Source organism: Leptidea sinapis, chromosome 33 (genome assembly GCF_905404315.1).
Source record: "Leptidea sinapis chromosome 33, ilLepSina1.1, whole genome shotgun sequence".
NCBI classification, from domain to species: Eukaryota; Metazoa; Arthropoda; class Insecta; order Lepidoptera; family Pieridae; genus Leptidea; species Leptidea sinapis.
The window spans coordinates 7,268,338-7,291,090 of NC_066297.1; the positions used below are offsets into that span (position 1 = coordinate 7,268,338).

At 35.0% G+C, this 22,753-nt stretch overlaps 1 protein-coding gene across 2 annotated transcripts in view; it reads right to left on the bottom strand.

The window, feature by feature from the left end:
• Window positions 1–22,753, bottom strand: part of LOC126974719 (scavenger receptor class B member 1) — a 125,654-nt gene that overhangs the window by 22,303 nt on the left and 80,598 nt on the right. For both annotated transcript variants that reach the window (XM_050822311.1, XM_050822312.1), the window contains one exon: window positions 9,905–9,996. In XM_050822311.1, the coding sequence (XP_050678268.1) occupies window positions 9,905–9,996 (92 nt within the window). The remainder of the gene's footprint in view (window positions 1–9,904; window positions 9,997–22,753) is intronic.

A 22,753-nucleotide genomic window follows, 5' to 3' on the forward strand; every position in this document is an offset into this window, starting at 1 on the left:
AGCGCTTGTTAACACATACTAACTAATCAATATTACAATGATAATGCATTATTTGAAACAATATTCAACAAGACCTCACCCATATCGTACCGCAAAGATCACAACGATGTTGCAACCTCGTGGGAGAATCGAGATTTACACGCCTAAACCTTCACCTCGATACGATAAACACATTGTTGTATCAACAGAGAGACAGATCCTTTACGCCTATAGGGCTAAATCCCGTATACCTATTCTTGCCATAAATACTAAAACAAAGGAAAAAAAATATTTTGTCACAACCAGAGGCGGTCTCATTGTACCTGTGTAGTCCGGTATACAAACATTTTACTAATACCAAGCATATAGGCTCCATACCGACTTTGTGTAATGCAATCACTGCGATTCGGTTCTCTTTATCACGCCACTCCATTTTAATATCGCAAAATATTGTATAATGTCCAATACATTGCCAAAATGAAAAAGCTTAATGAACAATCATAGCAAAATGACAGATTCCAAATTCAAATGTAATATTTTGTTTATTTTTAATTGTAACAGTATTTATGGCCAGACGAAGTATATAAATCGAAAAATGCCTCTATAGTTGAGAAGAAACGGCGCAAGACACCCAGTATTACGTATTTGCGATCTTAAAAAATACAATTTGTACATTATTGTACTATGTCATTTGTTATTGCTATAAAGTAAACATAATGTAATCCCAAGATGTCCGATCGTTTAGATTTCTGTGTATTGAGGTACGAGTATAACTTCTTATGGGAGTAAACCGCTTTGCAACGTAACGAGTTACGGCGCCAGTCTGTCTAACTTCTCTTTCTCTCACGAATACAGCAGCAGTAGGCTCTCTACTCTAGCCAATCGGTTAGAGTGAGTTAGGAGATACTGTGTTTTTATAGGATTAAATAATGATGTATACAGAGTGTCCCAAAGTTATGAGACATGAAGGGAAAATACCTTAAATATCGAAGATAGGCTATTTTACTGAAAGAAGACTTTATTTTTAAAAGTTAGTACTTCTGCATTCAAAGATTTTCTAAAAATTACTTGCCTCGTCTGGGAATCGAACCGACTGAAATGTAAAAAAAAACACCCCTACTTTTATAATGCCAATCGAAAGAATGGCCAAAAACTAATAACTCTTCTTCTTTTAGAAAATCTTTGAATGCAGAATTACTAACTTTTAAAAATACCATAAAGTCTTCTTTCAGTAAAATAGCCTATCTTCTATATTTAAGGTACTTTCCCTTCATGTCCAATAACTTTGGGACACCCTGTATACACAAAATTCTTATGTACATGTTCAAGAATTGTCTAAGAATAAAATATAGTCGACCCGGCAGACGTTGTCCTGTATACATATGATTTATATTCATATATATAGTCATTTGCAATTGTTTTAAAGCTATCATAATCCAATCACAGGCTGTCCAATCTGATAAATCGTATGCGATATTAACTGTATTAAGTCTGACCAAACTTCGAAGGAAAATAATGGAGTCTTTCAAACTTCAATCTAATATTTCTAAACACATTAAAGTGGCGTTTTTATTGTGTGTCGTTACTTGTTACTGACAAGATTAATAAAGGCATAAAATGATATAATTTAATCAAATAATGTAAGAGGAATAAAAAACAAGTTTATTTTGAGATAAAAAACACCACAAATATTTATTACGTCATCTTGCAGGAATTCTTTAGTTTCCGCCATCTTGGCTACCAGTGTTGAATAGATTTTAATAAATCCGTCTGAGCGCGTTCATTCGATATTTCTTGTTGAGCGATAAATGTTAGCCAACTTGCTATTAATAATATCGTCTCATTTATGAAGACATGACCGTTTTACAAATGAGACGCTGTCAGGAATATGGACCTAAAACTCATTTCTTATGACAATAAGCGACGAAACGAGTAGGACGTTCAGTTGATGGTAATTGTTACGTGCATTGTAATGGGCAATGCAGTGCCGCTCAAGATTCTTGAAAAACCCAAAAATTTTGAGCGGCACTACAATTACGCTCGTCACCTTGAGACATAGATTGTTGCGTCTCATTCACCCAATAATTACACTAGCTACGGCGCCCTTCAGACTAATGCATACACATTACTGCTTCACCGCAGAAAAAGGCACCATTCTGATACCTATAATCTAGCTGGCATCCTGTGCAAGGGTGCCTCCCACTGATACATGTCTTAAGTCGCCCCTTTAGCCTGGCACCTCCCTATTCTTTTAATGCTCCGGGGAAGCACAGGGCACTCATTTCATAGTAATTACTAGTTCCGGATATAATATAAGTAATCTTCACGGTTGCACAGGCATTAATTATGGCATGATTTATCGGGGGGAACCAAGAACAGAACTGAGAAAACATGATGAGAATTTTTTTACAATTGAGCAACATATAACAAACAAAATGACCGTATTTAGGCTCAAAGCTCTAAGAAAGCTTCCCAATTAGTGAACAGAGTGCAACGGGGGCGCTATCCGACTTCAGTGATGGTTTGGTGGCGTATCAGCTATGAAGGGGTAACTGGACCATACTTTTGTGAAAAATCTATCAAATTATCGGCACAAGTGTATCAAGATACCATTCTTTAGATGGAAGTGAAGCCCCTTAACAACACCATGTTCAATAACCAATGGTCCCTCCAGCAAGCCTCGGCAACGTTTCATAAAGCTTGGTCTACGCAGTCTTGGTTGGAAACGAACGTTTCGGAATTCATCAGAGCTGAAGTCTCGCCGTCATCTAGTCCCAATCTTAATCCGCTGGATTATGATTTATGCTCAATTTTAGAGAGTACCGCTTGCTCTTAACGCCATGATAATTTGGAGTCCCTAAAAGAATCCGTACGATTGGCAGTCAAGAATTTTCCCATGGAAAGAGTGCGTGCTTTGATAAATTTTTAAGAAATTGATAACTGGCCTCAACGTTTAAAGGATTATATTGTAGACAATGGAGACCACTTTAAATAAGCTTTTTATATTTTAAATTGTTTTATATTTATGTACTAGTTGACCCGACAGACGTTGTTCTGTATATAATAAATAAAATAATGTTTTTTATTAATTTGTCAATAATATTTCATAACATCAAGAATTATTTCGTAAAATATGCACTGTTGGTGTAATGAAATTGTTTCACAGCAGAACTGTCAAACCGTGCGTCAATAAATTCTCTCATAGAAAATATGTCCATACAAAACAAATATCGGACGACGGGGGACACATCAAAGGAAAAACAAAATCGTTGTTTTTATTTAATTCCGAACACGGTCCAGCCGTTCTCGAGTTTTAGCGAGACTAACGAACAGCAATTGATTTTTATATATATAGAAGATATATAGATTAAACTAACACACTGTAAAAGTAATAAATGTTATTTGCAACAGATATTTCTTTTTTTGTTTCAGTATTTGTGGCAAGACTAGATATACTGACCTCTAATCCGTGAAAGGAATATTACTACCAAATTTTAAGTCTACGCCTAATGCTTCCAGAGATATCATGATAAGTTAATATATAAGTGGAAATCTCTTATGTACATATAGATTAATGGTAGTATCTGTGCCATCAATTTTAAAACACCGCTCAGGGAAATTCGTTCCAAATATTGGCTGTACCTGGAAGAAAGTTACTTGAAAACCATGAAGGGTCCCTTAGCATACCAAATCAATATAGTCATCAAGTAATTATCAGTAATAACTTCAAATAGGTTAATAACTTTGTTATAAAACTAATTCAAAATCAAATTCATGTTACCAGTACAGAAGACTTCAACGCGCTCACACATACTTAAACAAATTTGATTTTACAGTCACTAACTGAAAATAAGAATTTACAACCCACGAAAGCATCTATAAGCCTGGGGAGAGCGCAAGAAACTGAGCATGACTTTTATGTAAAAGGAATAAAATAGATATCTAGGTGTAAAGAATTATATAGAATTTGGAGAACGCGAATTCACCCATTCTCAAACAACAATGTGAAACAGCTCTTTTGAATTCCAGTAATTTGTCATCAAATACATCCACTGTCTTACAAATAGCGTTGTATTATTCGGACACACCTTTTTCATTTAATAATATATATTGGAAACATAATAAATATATTACAGTATCTTATTTAAAACAGCTTAGATCATTCACAAGCCACGATACAGACTCTTGCTTTAAAACAACCGATAAGAACAGGCCAGGTTACTACTTTAGTGTGCGTGACTATGTTACATTCACGATTTATATGACACTTTGTCTAAGTGTATATTCAAAATATAGGTTAACTCTATATTTTTTTCGACGTCTTCAAAGGTCATAGTCTATCTAGACGTATAAATGATCTAAGAAAAACATTTTACAAACAGTGAAATCCCGATCTACAGTAATACAATTATAAACTGTTTATTTTTAAACTGTGAACGAACGTAGTTTTCTATTTTATTCAGTAATTATTGTACTGGAATGTATAGTTACTGTGGCTGGGAGATTCTAATCAGTTCTTCTCCCCATGCCAAAGCCCCTTTACAAACTGATGTAGCTTCATGACTTGTTCCAAGTGTTGTTCTAATGTGTTAAGTTACTGTCACTCCCTACGGTAAATAAATACATGTCTATTCTACCTTAAGTAAAAGAGTCCTACAGCAGTTTCTGATTTATTAATTATAATACGCTTTTGAACTTACATTAAACATTAAAATAATTAATCATAACTAACTATAGTTCGAAGTGTAACATCTATTAAAAGTATATACACGAAAAAAAAAAACACGTTAGTAAAAACAGCAATATTGAAAATTAAATAAAAAATATTAGATATAGCTTGCAATTTGTTATAAGATCGTTTAATTCTAATGAGAGGCGAATTTATACCTAATTTCGTTCTACTGTGTGATACATAAGAGGAATTGTCAATCTGATTAATATTTGCTGAAAGGTGTGGACATATTAATTTTCCATTAATAATTTTTATATAATTTCATAATATCTATTATATTTAGTCGATTTTCGAGTGACTGAAACTTAAAGTGGTAACTTTGAGAGATGACGCTATCAATGACTTGAGCGTAAATAAATTCCTGTCAGATGTGTGTATGAACTATGAATCACTGGCATCGTGACCGCAGGGAAGTCTACCTCGTAAACTATTCCGTTGAACTTATGAATAATAATTGGCATCGAGATGTGTCATTATTATTGTACATTACCCATATTAGGAGCTAAACAATGCACTAGAGTCAGCCTGCCTTGCTTCTTAACACCTTGTATAATACAAGGTGCAGCCCTTCCAAAAAAGGAAAAAAAACATTGATGACAATATAGACACCAGCCAGATACAAAGAAGTTCACCAGTTTGTACTACCTGAAGGAAGAATCAGCCATTAGGTACAGGAGTTTATTTTCAAATTCAAATATTTTGATTCAAAATAGGATGTTACATCACTTATTGAAAGTCAAAAACTACCACCCATTCCAAAACGAATGCCTCAGACCTGAGAAGAATGGGCGCAACAAGCACAGCGGGCTTTTTTTTTCTATCAAAAAAATATGTTTACAAAGTAATGTTGTACAATTAAACTTAACTAAAAACTATTTAATAGCCTGAGGGCGGTCGGTCCATTCACAATCTGTGGTATCATTGAGAAGGTCACTAATTATGTTATAGCAACCTTTACCACACAAACGTTATTTAACAATTCTTTTTGAATAACGTAATACTTTTATTTTGAACATTTTCTGGGATCTTGTTGTAAAAGATTATAGATTTGCGATGTACAATTACGGATTCTCCTGATCTACTTCGTCTCGTACCGTCCTCGAGCAGCCCGTTAGGAGAAGACGGTGGTATTTTCTATTGATTTATTTGGATACAAATACAGACACATCCTTCAATAATAATAAAAAAGGCATACTGAAATAGAAATAAGAATAATATAAGGATGTCTCCATAAACAGTTTCACTGAGTACACGTAATATTTAAATTATCTAACACTTAAATTAAACCAAGAAGCAAACAACCAGTTAACAAAATCGAAGAACTTGAAATTATACAAAATAATAAATAAATCTGACATAATCCAATGTTTTTATACCAATACGGGACGAGACGAGCAGGACGTTCAACTGATGGAAATTGATACACCCTGCGCATTACAATTCAATGCCGCTCAGGATTCTTGAAAAACCCAAAAATTCTGCTCGTCACCTTGAGACATAAGATGTTAAGTCTCATTTGCCCAGTAATTTCACTTGCTACGGCGCCCTTCAGACCGAAACACATTACTGCTTCACGGCAGAAACCGGCACCGTTGTGGTACCCATAATCTAGCCGGCATCCTGTGCAAAGGAGCCTCCCACACGTAATTGTAGACGTTCTTACAATTTAGGTGAAATTTGGTGTTTTCAAACTCCTCTGTTTGTGCCAAGATTTGTTTTATTCTGAATTTGTAAGTTTTAGAAGAACACGAAAACATATCTACATCATTAAATCTCGAGTTTTAGAGAGTAAACATTCTGTGCAGTGGTTTACGTATACCAGTATTCGTCCTTTTGTTTGAGATATTATGTAATAAATTTTTAGAGCGTGTAGCACGGGCTGATATAAGATGAAATAGTTCTGAGGATATAATTTCACTCGTTCGTATTTTGATGACAGATTCAATTGACACACAAATAAAATTTGAAAACGAAATTTTATGAACGATGCGGGACACGAAAACCCGCAACCTCTCGCGTTCCGTGCGAGTGCTCTTTCAACTGAGCCAACCGTTCGAGTGTCATAATATCTTGTATGGTTTGTTTCAACTTTCAGGTTGTGGTTGAGCAGGTTATCAACTGTAAAGTAGATCCTGTAAATGAAGTTACAACCTGAGAGTTGAACAAAGCATAGAAGATTTTATGACAAATTTTGACTGACCCAGCAAACGTTGTATTGCCGATGTTAAAATCGCGATACAAAAGTAACTGTTGATCGTAGATGGGTGAAAATTTGAAGTTGTATGTATTTTTTAATGCTGACTCATAATCAAACAAACTTAAAAAAAAAATATTGGCATGGACCACCTTTAACATTTAGGGAGATGAAAACTATAAGATTCTAAATTTATTTGTCGATTGAACTGCAAGTCACTCAATATCCGAAGCGTTGCAAGCGTACGTAGCAATGTATCATGTATATACCTATATAGGTATGACTATGAATACTAAAATTCCTTGTTGCTATATAGGAAGGAACTTTAGTATTCATAGTCATTTAGATTTCTATAGTTTACACTTACGTAAAAATTAGTTTTGTAACAGTTAATGCCTCTTATGATTACTATGCTGCGGCCACATAATGCGATAACATATTCAAAAGAATTGTCAAAAGACGTTTATGTGGTAAAGGTAACTATAACATAAATTACTTTCTTAATGAATAAGAATAAATTATTTATTACATATGCATTTTCATTAAATTACAATACATTGTGATTGTCTTTGAATCGCCACACTAGTCGGAGACTGCATCGTGGGATCAAATAGAGTTAGACTAACAGTAAACCATTTAACTTGGTAGTTATCATTGGCATTACTATGGCAAATTTTGAAGATACTGTAAAATAACAATTCAATTAAATAACTACAAATTTATCAATATTAAATTTAAAAGTAAAAAAAAAATACCACAGATTGGGAATGAAACGACCGACGTCATGCTTGTTAAATTATCATTTGATTGTATCGAAGCACGTTGAGTTTGTTGCGCCCGTTCGTCTGAGGCATTCAATTTCGAATGGCTAGTAGTTTTTGACCTTCAATAAGTGATTTCATATGCTAATTTAAATAAAAAACATTTGAATTCGAATTAAAACCGTTCAAAAGCACAATGATTATGCACATAAAGCATGCCAACACTGTTGCGACATACGCATACGAAACGTGCAATGCCGACTTTTACAAGCAATTAACACCGATTTACTACATTTCAGACGGTGGTGAAGGCTTCGCAGGTTCGCAAAGTGCACTAGACATTCAATAATGGACGATTACATCACTCATAATTATATTTTAATGTAAGAAAACACGTCGTCTTCTAGATGGCTAATAGCAACTTAAAGGCTTAAAGTACAGTAGAACCCGCTTAATACGATTTTACGCCAGTCCTTGCAACTTAAGACATGTTTTTATACATTTTCTAACGCTTAATAGGATTCGTCATCCCGTTTAATACTCCTAATACGCCAACAACAGAAGAACAAGAACCAAGAGGTTTTCCTCGATATTCTTCTTTTGATGATAAGTGTTCACATTCTTTTGCAACACCAGAGGAATCACAGGAGCGTTGCCGGCCTCTAAGGAAGGTGTACACGCTTTTTTGAAGGTACCCATGTCGTATCGTCCCGAAAACACCGCACAAGGAAGCTCATTCCACAGCTTGTAGTACGTGGAAGAAAGCTCCTTGAAAACACATCCAGATGGTGGGGATGATATGAAAATTGAATTGCAATAGTAGTCATGCTCAAAATTTTTGGGATTTTCAAGAATTCTCAGCGGCACTGCATTGTAATAGGCAGGGCGTATTACCATCAGCAGAACGTCCTGCTCGTCTCGTCCCTTATTGTCATAAAAAATCTCTCGGCAAGTTTTTGCGACAACCCTTGCAATTTGACCTGACAGCCCTGTACATATTTCGCGGCAAAACAAAACTCACTACATACCTATTTGTATTTATCACACATATTATGCTAATATTTTATAAGGGGCCACTTTATAATAATAATAAAAGCCTTTATTCACTGACCATATACTTTCAAAAAATAAAAAAAAACTTATATACTACTTATAAAAATGTTTTCCTAAATCTATAAGTAAAATTAAATAAAGTTATTTTAATGTTCAACAACCACTTTTTTGATCAGGTTGTCTTTCGACATAGGCCTCTCCCAGTTCCTTCCACTTATCTCTATCTCGAGCTAACCTTCTCCATCCTGTTGGTAAATCATCCTCCCATTTTTTTATTTGACATCTTCTTTGTCTTTTCCCATTTCTTTTTTTTCATTTCACTCTAATACATCCTTTGTTTATTTTCCTTTGTCCGACCTATGTCCAGTCCAGTGCCATTTGAGTTTTCTTATTTTCTCCAATACATCGCTCACTTTTGTCCTTTTCCTTATTTTTGAGGTTGTCCACCGATGCCCTAGCCAAATTTTTAACATAATTCGTTCCATATTACGTTGACAGACTTTTTAGTAATAATATTAATAGCTTTTGGTTGTTTTTGCTCGTAGCAGGCCAGGTTTGGCTCCCATATGTGAGATAAGGGAGGATGCTGGTGTTGTACAATTTACTTTTAACAGACATTGGTATTGTTTCGTTATTAAATATTTCTTTTAGTGACCAGTACCGCTTCCAAGTGTTGCTTATTCACGTCATTCATCCATTAAGGGGTCACTTTACCTCGATACAAATTGAGACTTACACCAGCGCGTGGCCGTGCACACACGACAGCAATAGATTCTTCAAATCTTATATCTTTAAACAAGCAATCCTATATAATCTGAATCTCGGAAATGGCCCCAACGATTTTCATAAAATGTAGTATACAGCGGATTTCGGGGACGATAAGTCGATCTAGCTAGGTTTCAATTTTAAAAAATGTGGTTTTATCTGTGGTTTAATGAGAAACAGCTACAATAACATTAGACTACAAAGATAAATTTCACCACTATATACAAGACTGTAATAGCTCAGATGGGTGATCCGGAAAGCAGAAGACCCCAGTTCGAATCCAGATTTCCGATTAGTTATTTTTTGTTCAAGTTTTATACATTCTTAAAAATCCGAGCAAGGCTCAGTCGTCCGGACATTAACTATTTATTAGTTTCAATGCAGAGTAACTTAGATGATATTGCGCTTGTGGGTACTTACATGGTCTATGACGAGCCGGACCCAGGAAGAGAAGAATATGCCGCAGATTATGCCCACCAGCAGCAGTACCACTGCTGAGGCTAACACGAACCCTGGAGACAAACAAAAACAGATAATAAGCATTAACCCCAGAAGTAAGAGACATTAAAAATAACAAATTATTTAGATTTGCAAGAGCGACATCTCAAGTCAATAAAGATAATAATCTTATGTCGAACAAAACATCCTGAGTCATTGACTCATGGTTCACTACAAAAATCCACGACCTTGTCACGTGTACTGTGGTGACAATACCACCACAGCTCATTGTCCCATCTTCCCATTGTTTGTTCAGGGTCAGAGGTGCAAAGCCGCTGAACACCAATCCGAATTTTGTTCAGTTTATCGAATAAATGTGATTATGATATTTTTTTGTGGTATAGTTGGAAAGAAGAAGCCAAAAAATTCAAAGCGAAGCAAGAATTATGAGAATTTTTCATAAACACACGTGGAACTCAAACTGAATCTAATAAATAATAAAATACTGAAAGTTTATAGGATAATTTATTGCTCTTGCTGCTAACATGCCAGGTTCATTACTTTAGTGTGCGTGACAAGCTACGTCTACTCGCGAATTGTGTGTCACTTTGTGTTAGTGTGCGTGCATTGCTCAAAATAGAGGTTAACAGTCGACCTCTATTTTTTTCGATGTTTTCATAGCTGTCACACTATCTAGACGTATAAATGATCTAAGGAAAGTTTTTGGACAGGTATTTTATAGAAAAAAAATGCTGGCCGGGCAGACGTTTTGTGATATAAATTAAGTACCCCGCGCCCGTTCATTGTATGAATTGTCATATTATGTTAGGAAATGGCAATGACTATATTATTTGTGTGGCGAATATATATACTTCTAAATTAAAAATATAGGTTCCAGATAAGTAATCACCAACATATCATACACTAGAACCTTCTCCGAAACACGCTGTATCTTATGATATAAATATTATTCCGATCGGTTCAATTGTTTCCGCAATATACTAAAGTGACTCTCCATTTATTAGTAATGATTATTTAAAAAAACAATAACGACATTTGAAAATGGAACACACCGACAGTTCATTTAAGTTAGTGAGATTGTCATTTGTTTTAATATTAATGCATCGCCTTTAGCTACGTTGTAAAGAATTAAATTCAAATATTTTGATTCAAAATAGGATGTAACATTTACTTACTGAAAGTCAAAAATTACCACACATTCCAAAAAGAATGCCTCAGACCTGAGAAGAACGGGCGTAACAAACTCAGCGGGCTTTTTTTCATAAAAATAGGTGTACAAAGTAATATCGTACAATTAAGCATATTATTTAAAAGCCTGAGGACGTTCGCTCCTTTCTTTTTCGTATGTAGTATCATTAAGAAAGTCGTTTATGTTATAGTAACCTTAAACACATAAACGTTTTTAGCAATTTAAAAAAAAAGCAGATATGCAGTTCCCCATAAATAATTCATTTCCTTTGGCTCACTAGAGGTTTGTATCTAGAGCACATTGTGAGTACATTTCGTGCACCCGTGAAAACCAATAATGATACAACCGTTTCAGTGCTTCTACCCCCCGCGCTATCAGGCCGCGCACTGCGAGCGCAAATCCGCAGTGTAAGACGGACAGGGGGCGTACTCCTAAAATATTCGTTGCATTAGTCGTGTCGAATCAGACTCTTAGTTACATCGTATTCAATGTCGAAACGATGATTGAACGAACAAAACATTATTCGATATTATCGGTCCTAACCCTACACTAAGTTGTAAATGTCAGTGACGAATATTCGAATTTGACAAATAATCAAACGTCACTTTTACGATAATTTCAACAACACTTTCTAGGCTGTCGTTGCTATTATCGTTTCCAAATCTAGTTGTGCTTTTATTGTGATTGTGGAGTCAGTCCTTGAGTCTTTTCAATTTCAAAAATCAAAATATTAGTCTATGGTTACGATTAACGATAAGGAATTCGAACATTTGTTAGATAAGAGTACCTATAGGGTAGGTGCGATATATTCGGAGTATTATCGTATCGTTCCGAATGTATCGTTGTCAATTTTGCGAGTAGACCTCCAGATGGACCTCCGAATCATCCGAAACTAGTTTAACGTTACCCATACCGACAAACCGTGAGTAATGCCGTGTAAAATATATTAAGAGGTTTCTAGTTATGGCCATTAACGAAACGAATTAGGAAATAATACCGTTTGAACGAAACATTTGCAATTTTGATTTGCCATATCTGCTTAAAATATGCAAACTCTTGTGGGTGGTTTTTACGTTAGAAACAGTTATTACGTCTGATAGGTTGATCCGTAAACTTAGCTCACTCATATTGTCATTTAAGACATAACTGTGTCTTGTTACTCAATATTACTAAGGCTGAGCTGAGCTATAGACCGAACTTGACTTTACTTACGTATAACTTTGCCGAGTTTAAGCTTCTATTTATAATCTTTTAGTATTCTTTGATTAAGTTTTTATATTCGATTGACATCTGAAATTATGCTGAACTTAAGACAGCCCAATGCAAAACCCAAGTAAATAAACCCGACACGCCACAAATTAGTCCTCCACAGTGCGGTTTTCAAGGAGTTTTCTTCCACATACTACAAAGCTGTGGAATGAGCTTCCTTGTGCGGTGTTTCCGGGACGATACGACATGGGTACCTTCAATAAAAGCGCGTACACCTTCATTAAAGGCCGGCAAGACAACGTGGGCGGCGATGATCACTTAACACCAGGTGACCCGTACGCTCGTTCGTCCTCCTTTTCCATAAAAAATCCAAGTTCGCGTTTTATCTCACTCAGCAAAGTTTAAGTAAAGTGTAAACAAAGTCTAAGTACGCAATATAGATCTCAGCTTAAGACTTTAGGTGTTCATATGTCCGTGTGTCTTTTCATCATCATCAGCCGGAAGACGTCCACTGCTGGATAAAGGCCTCCCCCAAAGATTTTCACAACGATCGGTCCTGCGCTGCCCTCGTCCAACGTATTCCGGCGATCTTGACCAGGTCGTAGGTCCATCTTGTGGGGAGCCTACCAACACTGCGTCTTCCGTTACGTGGTCGCTATTCGAGGACTTTACTGTAACGGCATCTGTCCTTGGAACTATGTGCCCTGCCTACTGCCACTTCAGTTTCGCAATCATCTGTGCTATGTAAGTGACTTTGGTTCTCCTACGGATCTTCTCATTTCTGATTCAATCTCGTAGGGAAACTCCAAGCATAGCCCTCTTTTCCAATTATAACATTATTAATTGTGCAAATGGTATTGCGGAATCATGTATATTATATTATATTACAGACAAATATCTGTAATATTCATAGAATATAATAATACAATATTGTAATATATTAAAAACGGCGTATAATTACAAACAGAAGAGAAACTGGTCAGTTTCTTGCGTGGAAACAAAAAATAATTTATTTCATGTTCCGTGTTCGAATCCCGGTAAGTGCAAACATTTATATTATGAATAAGGATGTTTGTTTCCGAGTCGTGGATTTTTATCTGTATTTATGTATGTTTAAGTAAGTATATTATATTAAATATATCGTTGTCTTGCACCCATAGTACAGGCTATGTCTTGATTGGGGCAAGATAATTTGTGTAAAAATGTGTCAATATTATTAATTATGAATTTAAACGATGTGTCAGTCAATAACATAGCGGTGCTTCACCTTGACTCATGGAAAGTTATGCTTAAGTAGACACTATCTATTGGCAACGTACATAGCCACAAAAATAATAATACTACATACTCACAATCTTAAATCATTTATACGTCTACATAGACTGTGACAGCTGTGAGATGATGAAAAAAATTGAGGTTAAAGGCATAAAAGGTATTTATTTTCTCAAAATTGATTCGTTTAGATTGTCATTTCTGATATACTAGATACTACTAACGCTTCGGAAACAAATGACGCTCTGAGAGAAAAGAAGCGGCGCAAGAAACTCGCCCAGCTCTTTATTTGCGCTCTTTTTAAAAAAAATATTCAATATTGTAATGTCATTGCTATTGCTGTAAAATTATTATAATCTAGTCCCAGGCTGTCCGATCACTTAGATATTCAGCTGTGGAGTAGTAGGATTTACGACAGAGCCATTTTTTAATAAAAAATTCAAATTTAATTATAGAGAATGCCTGAACAGTGGTTGACAGTTGACCTCTATTTTGAGCACAAATCGCGAGTGTAAGACGTAGCTTGTCACGCAAACTAAAGTTATAAACCTGGCCTGTTTTCATCGGTTTTCTAGCAACAAGATGCTCTACCCAGACGCATAAATGATCTAAGCTTAAGATATATTATCGTATAGACAAACTAAGTGTGCAACAAAGAACATCTCTAACACAGTTATAGCAAGATAGAAAAGTTAAGCGAATCTATTGTTACTGGAACCGATTTTGATTGACAAGTCGTAAAATTCGTGTCTAGACTCAGTTATATCGATAAAACTTATCATATCTATGATTATCAAAAAAGGCTAATTAATCTTAAAAATTGATTCCCTAGAAACGCGTAGAAAGGCGGCCCAGTTGATTTTTCTTTACAAACTCATAAACAACCTAATAGACTGTCCAGATATTCTTCAAAATATTGGCATTTGTGTACCGTCATTTAATTGTCGAATAGGTACTTATTCCCCAATATTTATTAAATTTTATAGACGGATTAAACTCTCCCATTCAACTCATATGTGTAAGCTATAATAAAATATTTAAATTAGATCATAACATCGGTATATTTTCAAATATTAACTTTTATAAAAAACAGGAGTCCTTGTCATTAAAAGGCTTAAATATAGATTAGTAACTATGTAATTAGTATTAGTAGTAAATTAATTATTGTTATTTTTCTAATTTGTTTTTAGCATTAGTTTTTTAGTTTAGTAACAATGTGCATACCTTTAATTTAGATATGTAAATAGTAACACTTATTAATGTTTTATCTTATTCGTATATATAAAATTATGTATCTAGTTGGTAAGCCTTACTAAATAAATAAATAAATAAATAAACAGTCAGCCACGCTTGACATTAGCCGGGTTGCACGAACTAACTTTTTAAATAAAACACTTCTAAAGGATAAAAACGCGTGTAATTGTAACTGTGTTTTTTAATTTACACTAAACATACCAAAAAAGAAGAGGACACTGTCAGTATATTATGCCAAAAACCATCTGTCTACAGCAAATACCATCTCCGAGGCAATAAATGGCGCTAAACTTCATAATGACAACTATGACAAATACTATCTTTGACTCATTTCATCTGCAGTCCCCCTGAAAACGAGATCTGAAAAGGTCTTGAAACGTCGGGTTAACTAAAATAATAATAAAATATAACTTTTACGCAAAAATCTAATGTAAAAACACAGTTACAATTACACGCGTTTTAATCCTTTAAAAGTGTTTTATTTCAATGTTTAACACTCGCGTTAACCAAAAAAATACTATGTCCAACTAACTTTACCAATAACATACATGTTATAGTACTGGTTAAGCAAAAAATGAGTTCCATCATTCGACAATATTTAGATGACATCATAACTTTAACTGTAAACCGTAAACCGTCAATCATCGCGTGTTAAAGCTCTTGTAAATGTCAAATAGCTGAATAGCGACCTGTCAAAAGATTCAAATAAATATTCGATATTGACACGTTAACTTTAACTATGCAAGGAATATAATGGTTCCAACACATACCGCAGACTATGTTAAAGTCGCTGACTTTTACATAGTCTGCGTACGTGAGTTACTGTTAACGTTAAATTTGCCTTAAACCTAAACTATATAAACTAATATAATGCAGCCCAGCCTTAATATTTTGAATATTAAACCACCACTAACGCACACACAGTCAAATCAAAATGATCACACATTATCGGACTGTCAGGTCATCTTTTTTTTTATGAAAATAAGGGACGAGAGCAGGACATTCAGCTGTTGGTAATTGATACGGCACTGCATTGTGACTGAACGTCCTGCTCGTCTCGTGTAGTGTAAACAAAGTCTAAGTACGCAATATAGATCTCAGCTTAAGACTTTAGGTGTTCATATGTCCGTGTGTCTTTTCATCATCATCAGCCGGAAGACGTCCACTGCTGGATAAAGTCCTCCCCCAAAGATTTTCACAACGATCGGTCCTGCGCTGCCCTCGTCCAACGTATTCCGGCGATCTTGACCAGGTCGTAGGTCCATCTTGTGGGGAGCCTACCAACACTGCGTCTTCCGTTACGTGGTCGCTATTCGAGGACTTTACTGTAACGGCATCTGTCCTTGGAACTATGTGCCCTGCCTACTGCCACTTCAGTTTCGCAATCATCTGTGCTATGTAAGTGACTTTGGTTCTCCTACGGATCTTCTCATTTCTGATTCAATCTCGTAGGGAAACTCCAAGCATAGCCCTCTTTTCCAATTATAACATTATTAATTGTGCAAATGGTATTGCGGAATCATGTATATTATATTATATTACAGACAAATATCTGTAATATTCATAGAATATAATAATACAATGTTGTTATATATTAAAAACGGCGTATAATTACAAACAGAAGAGAAACTGGTCAGTTTCTTGCGTGGTAACAAAAAATAATTTATTTCATGTTCCGGGTTCGAATCCCGGTAAGTGCAAACATTTATATTATGAATAAGGATGTTTGTTTCCGAGTAGTGGATTTTTATCTGTATTTATGTATGTTTAACTAAGTATATTGTATTAAATATATCGTTGTCTTGCACCCATAGTACAGGCTATGCCTCATTTGGGGCAAGATAATTTGTGTAAAAATGTGTCAATATTATTAATTATGAATTTAAACGATGTGTCAGTCAATAACATAGCGGTGCTTCACCTTGACTCATGGAAAGTTATGCTTAAGTAGACACTATCTATTGGCAACGTACATAGCCACAAAAATAATAATACTACATACTCACAATCTTAAATCATTTATACGTCTACATAGACTGTGACAGCTGTGAAATGATGAAATAAATTGAGGTTAAAGGCATAAAAGGTATTTATTTTCTCAAAATTGATTCGTTTAGATTGTCATTTCTGATATACTAGATACGAATAGAGAGAAGAAGCGGCGCAAGAAACTCGCCCAGCTCTTTATTTGCGCTCTTTTTTAAAAAAATATTCAATATTGTAATGCATTGCTATTGCTGTAAAATTATTATAATCTAGTCCCAGGCTGTCCGATCACTTAGATAATCAGCTGTGGAGTAGTAGGATTTACGACAGAGCCATTTTTTAATAAAACATTCAAATTTATTTATAGAGAATGCCTGAACAGTGGTTGACAGTTGACCTCTATTTTGAGCACAAATCGCGAGTGTAAGACGTAGCTTGTCACGCAAACTAAAGTTATAAACCTGGCCTGTTTTCATCGGTTTTCTAGCAACTAGATGCTCTACCCAGACGCATAAATGATCTAAGCTTAAGATATATTATCGTATAGACAACCTAAGTGTGCAACAAAGAACATCTCTAACACAGTTATAGCAAGATAGAAAAGTTAAGCGAATCTATTGTTACTGGAACCGATTTTGATTGACAAGTCGTAAAATTCGTGTCTAGACTCAGTTATATCGATAAAACTTATCATATCTATGATTATCAAAAAAGGCTAATTAATCTTAAAAATTGATTCCCTAGAAACGCGTAGAAAGGCGGCCCAGTTGATTTTTCTTTACAAACTCATAAACAACCTAATAGACTGTCCAGATATTCTTCAAAATATTGGCATTTGTGTACCGTCATTTAATTGTCGAATAGGTACTTATTCCCCAATATTTATTAAATTTTATAGAAATAACTACGGATTAAACTCTCCCATTCAACTCATATGTGTAAGCTATAATAAAATATTTAAATTAGATCATAACATCGGTATATTTTCAAATATTAACTTTTATAAAAAACAGGAGTCCTTGTCATTAAAAGGCTTAAATATAGATTAGTAACTATGTAATTAGTATTAGTAGTAAATTAATTATTGTTATTTTTCTAATTTGTTTTTAGCATTTGTTTTTTAGTTTAGTAACAATGTGCATACCTTTAATTTAGATATGTAAATAGTAACACTTATTAATATTTATCTTATTCGTATATGTAAAATTATGTATCTAGTTGGTAAGCCTTAATAAATAAATAAATAAATAAATAAACAGTCAGCCACGCTTGACTTTTTAAATAAAACACTTATAAAGGATAAAAACGCGTGTAGTTGTAACTGTGTTTTTTAATTTACACTAAACATACCAAAAAAGAAGAGGACACTGTCAGTATATTATGCCAAAAACCATCTGTCTGTAGACAGATGAGATAGACAGAGACAAATACCATCTCCGAGGCAATAAATGGCGCTAAACTTCATAATGACAACTATGACAAATACTATCTTTGACTCATTTCATCTGCAGTCCCCCTGAAAACGAGATCTGAAAAGGTCTTGAAACGTCGGGATAACTAAAATAATAATAAAATATAACTTTTACGCAAAAATCTAATGTAAAAACACAGTTACAATTACACGCGTTTTAATCCTTTAAAAGTGTTTTATTTCAATGTTTAACACTCGCGTTAACCAAAAAAATACTATGTCCAACTAACTTTACCAATAACATACATGTTATAGTACTGGTTAAGCAATAAATGAGTTCCATCATTCGACAATATTTAGATGACATCATAACTTTAACTGTAAACCGTAAACCGTCAATCTTCGCGTGTTAAAGCTCTTGTAAATGTCAAATAGCTGAATAGCGACCTGTCAAAAGATTCAAATAAATATTCGATATTGACACGTTAACTTCAACTATGCAAGGAATATAAAGGTTCCAACACATACCGCAGACTATGTTAAAGTCGCTGACTTTTACATAGTCTGCGTACGTGAGTTACTGTTAACGTTAAATTTGCCTTAAACCTAAACTATATAAACTAATATAATGCAGCCCAGCCTTAATATTTTGAATATTAAACCACCACTAACGCACACACAGTCAAATCAAAATGATCACACATTATCGGACTGTCAGGTCATCTTTTTTTTATGAAAATAAGGGACGAGAGCAGGACGTTCAGCTGTTGGTAATTGATACGGCACTGCATTGTGACTGAACGTCCTGCTCGTCTCGTCCCTTATTTTCATAACAATAAAATAAATAAATAAAAGGCCGTAAGCCAAAAAGTGTCCCCTGAATTGCTTGAATTTGGATCGTAGATCGGACTAGTGCATAGGTAATAACCGCATTCGGCCTGATATTTCTGGATCGGTATTTTCACGGGTACGGATCGGTCTTTGATCGGATGTAGTGCGAAACTTATAGGGACACGCCTGAATCGAGGACAATGTCGCCTTGTGATGGACATACGACGCAATAGTTATTATGTGTGCAGTGAGCCGAGACATTGTGCAACTTGGTGGAACTGACTGTGTTGGCGAGACGCTTGATGCAAACACGACATATTAATTTTAATGATAGATAAATGAATGATAAATAATTTAACTTTGATTATAAGTTTTCTACAGCTAGTGTTATATGTTTTATAACCGCTGTTATGTCATTAGTTCATCATCATCGTTAGAAGCGAGTTTACTAAAGGAGAACATTATCAAGTGACTTGTTTTTACATCTAAACAATTTGTTTATTTTAAAGTGATAGCCCTCACTTCTGGGATTAATTATACAAATTAAATTAGTAATCAAAATTTATGAACGATGCGGGACTCGAACCCATGATCTTTTGGGTTCCGTCCGAGCGCTCTTACCAACTGAGCCAACCGTTTGAGTTACGCATGGGGAGTAAATCTTGGTATGTCTTGTTCAACACTCAACTCTCAAGTGGTGGCTCCATCTACAAGATCTACATTTCAGTTGATAACCTGCTTTAACCCCAATTGAAATCTAAACAATTTGTTATTTCAAAGTTTTATCAGTTGGAAAGAGCGCTCGGACGGAACCCGAAAGGTCGCGAGTGTTACATGACCTAGTGATGCAAAGTTTTGCATACATACAATATTTTTTCTACGACTTGGTAATTTAATTTATAAATAAACAAACAAATACCACAAGTTTTCGAGCTCCCGCTTAAATAGGCGGGAAATGTAGTATATACATACTCAGCTCTGGTGAGTGGTTTCATTTTTTCTTCAAGGGATGGCAAAGGTACACCCATACAGCCAACGCGGGAGAATTTAAAATTACAAAATATACCTAGCAGCATATTGGCAAATTATATTAACAAGTTGTTTTCTTAAGTTGACTGAATGATTTAACCATGAAAATACTGTAAACAATGTATTTTTTATGCCATAGCGTATAGACTTTTTCAAAGACTTAATAAGGAATGTAAATAGGCGATGTAAATGCTTCTACAATATGATCCCAGAAAATGTACAAAACAAATGTGTGGGAAAGGTTATTATAGCATAAACGATTTTTAGCTTAATGATACCACAGACTGGGAATGAAGCGAACACCCTCAGGCTCTTTAATTATAAATGTTTATTGTACGATTTTACATTGTAATCCATACTTTTATAAAAAAAAAAAGCCCGCTGAGTGTCTTGCGCCCATTCTTCTGAGGTCTGAGGCAGTCTATTAGAATGGGTGGTAAAACTACAATACAAAAACTTAGTGATTTTGAATCCTATTTTGAATAAAATATTTGAATTTCAATTACTTATCGTGGCTTTTTAAATGACAGATAAAAGTAGAGAAGTAGAAAACAACCTTAATACCAGCAAATATAAATAACACATGCAGTTTTGCAACTACCAAGGTTCACCTCGAGTTTGACAAGTTTCACGAGTAAAAGGTTGAGGTACTTTTCCATTTATTGTCCAAAACAAAAACACACCTTGTACGTACATATACATACTACAATAAAACTGTAGAGTAGACGTGTCTGTACGTTGGGTATTTTTTCCAAAAACGGCCGTTTTCAATAACCTTTCTATCCTTAGTTTAACTTACGGATGCATTGCTGTCACCGTTTAATGATAAGATCTTATCTATCCATAGTTATGTCCAATACAGTTATAGACTATAGTCCAATGCTATCTGTCAATAGGTTATTGAAATGTAAGTAAGCGTAAAAGGACAGATTTGTCTACCTCTAGTAAGTTAAACTAAGGATAGATAGGTTATTGAAAACGGCGGTAAAAGGAAAGTGAAGAACCGACCACGTACCGGAAGACGTAGTGTTGGTAGGCCCCCCACAAGATGGACCGGCGGTCTGGTTAAATCGCCGGAATACGTTGAATGAGGGCAGCGCAGGACCGATCGTCGCGGAGGTATTTGGGGGAGGCCTTTGTCCAGCAGTGGACGTCTTCCGGCTGTCTTGAAGATGATGATGATGAAAAGGAAAGTTTAGCTGAACACAAAAATACACTTTTTAAACAAATATCCGTTTCTCTCAATCACTTTGTTTTCGTTAACATTAATCTCTGGAACTAGATAGATTTTCATGAAACTTTTACAAATGACTTCAGCGAAGCCTCAGAGTCAAAATCAAATAAAATTTATTCAATCAGGCTTAAACTAAGCGCATTCGAATCTTCACTATAAATATTTCTTTTAAATTACTGAATCTACTATATGTTCGTAAGTTGAGCTCGTGAGAAGTACAGTGCGTGCATTGCTCAAAATAGAGGTTAACCTCAATCTTTTTCGACGCTTTTACAGCTGTCACAGTCCATCTAAACATATAAATTATCTAAGGTTCACAGTCAAATAAACTTTATTCAAATACGCTTAAACTAAGCGCTTCTGAATCGTCACTATAAATATTTCTTACAAATTAATCAATTTACCACATGTTCGTAAAGAGTTGAGCTCGTGAGAAGAACATATGAGAAACTCAACGGCCACTCTTTTCAATCAAATAGGGTATTTTATACTGGCTGTAATATAAAGAAAAAATTAGTTTGTAAGGTGCTGAATCCAATATATGGGTATTTTTTCCATAAACCTATTGTAGATAAATTAAAGGTGTAGGATATTATGTATTTAAATAATTTAAATTATTTCATGCATAAGTAATAAATAATAAAATACACAAATATAAATTATTGTATATTGGTTCCATCAGCCTTTAGAGCTTCAACTCATTGTTTGTATAAAGATGCTTCGTGAACATGATGGTCGTGATTACTGTCACAATCAGTAATTGCATCCAACAAATACAATGTTTCATTAACACAACAAGCGGCACGCGTTCACGATTTGACGGGCCAGCCATCGGTCCCTTCGCACATATCTGAGGGAAGGAGACGACCCGGCACACGACGGCTCCGCAACCAAATTATTAGTTATAACCCCTGTCAAACCGTTTAAAACCTTAACAAACACACGTAAAACCATACCGCAGTACATGTTTACATAACAATACATTTCCTGCTCGATTAATTATCATCAGTTCGGAGAATATCGCGTGCACTTGCTGGGAACGTGACACGTGACGTCATCGTGTTGAAAAACACCATCTCATTGTAGTATTTCACTCATTTTTGCGGAAAAGTCAATCGGAGTGTTGTGATTATATTTTTTTAGTTTTTTTTTTTATTGAAATTAAGGGACGAGACGAGCAGGACGTTCAGGTGATTGTAATTGATACGCCCTGCCCATTACAATGTAGCGCCACTCAGGACTCTTGAAGAATCCCAAAAATTCTGAACGACATTACAATTGCGCTCGTCATCTTGAGACATACGATGTTGTCTCATTTACCCAGTAATTTCACTAGCTACGCCCTACAGACCGAAACACAATAATGTTTAAACATTAGTGCTGCACGGCAGAAAT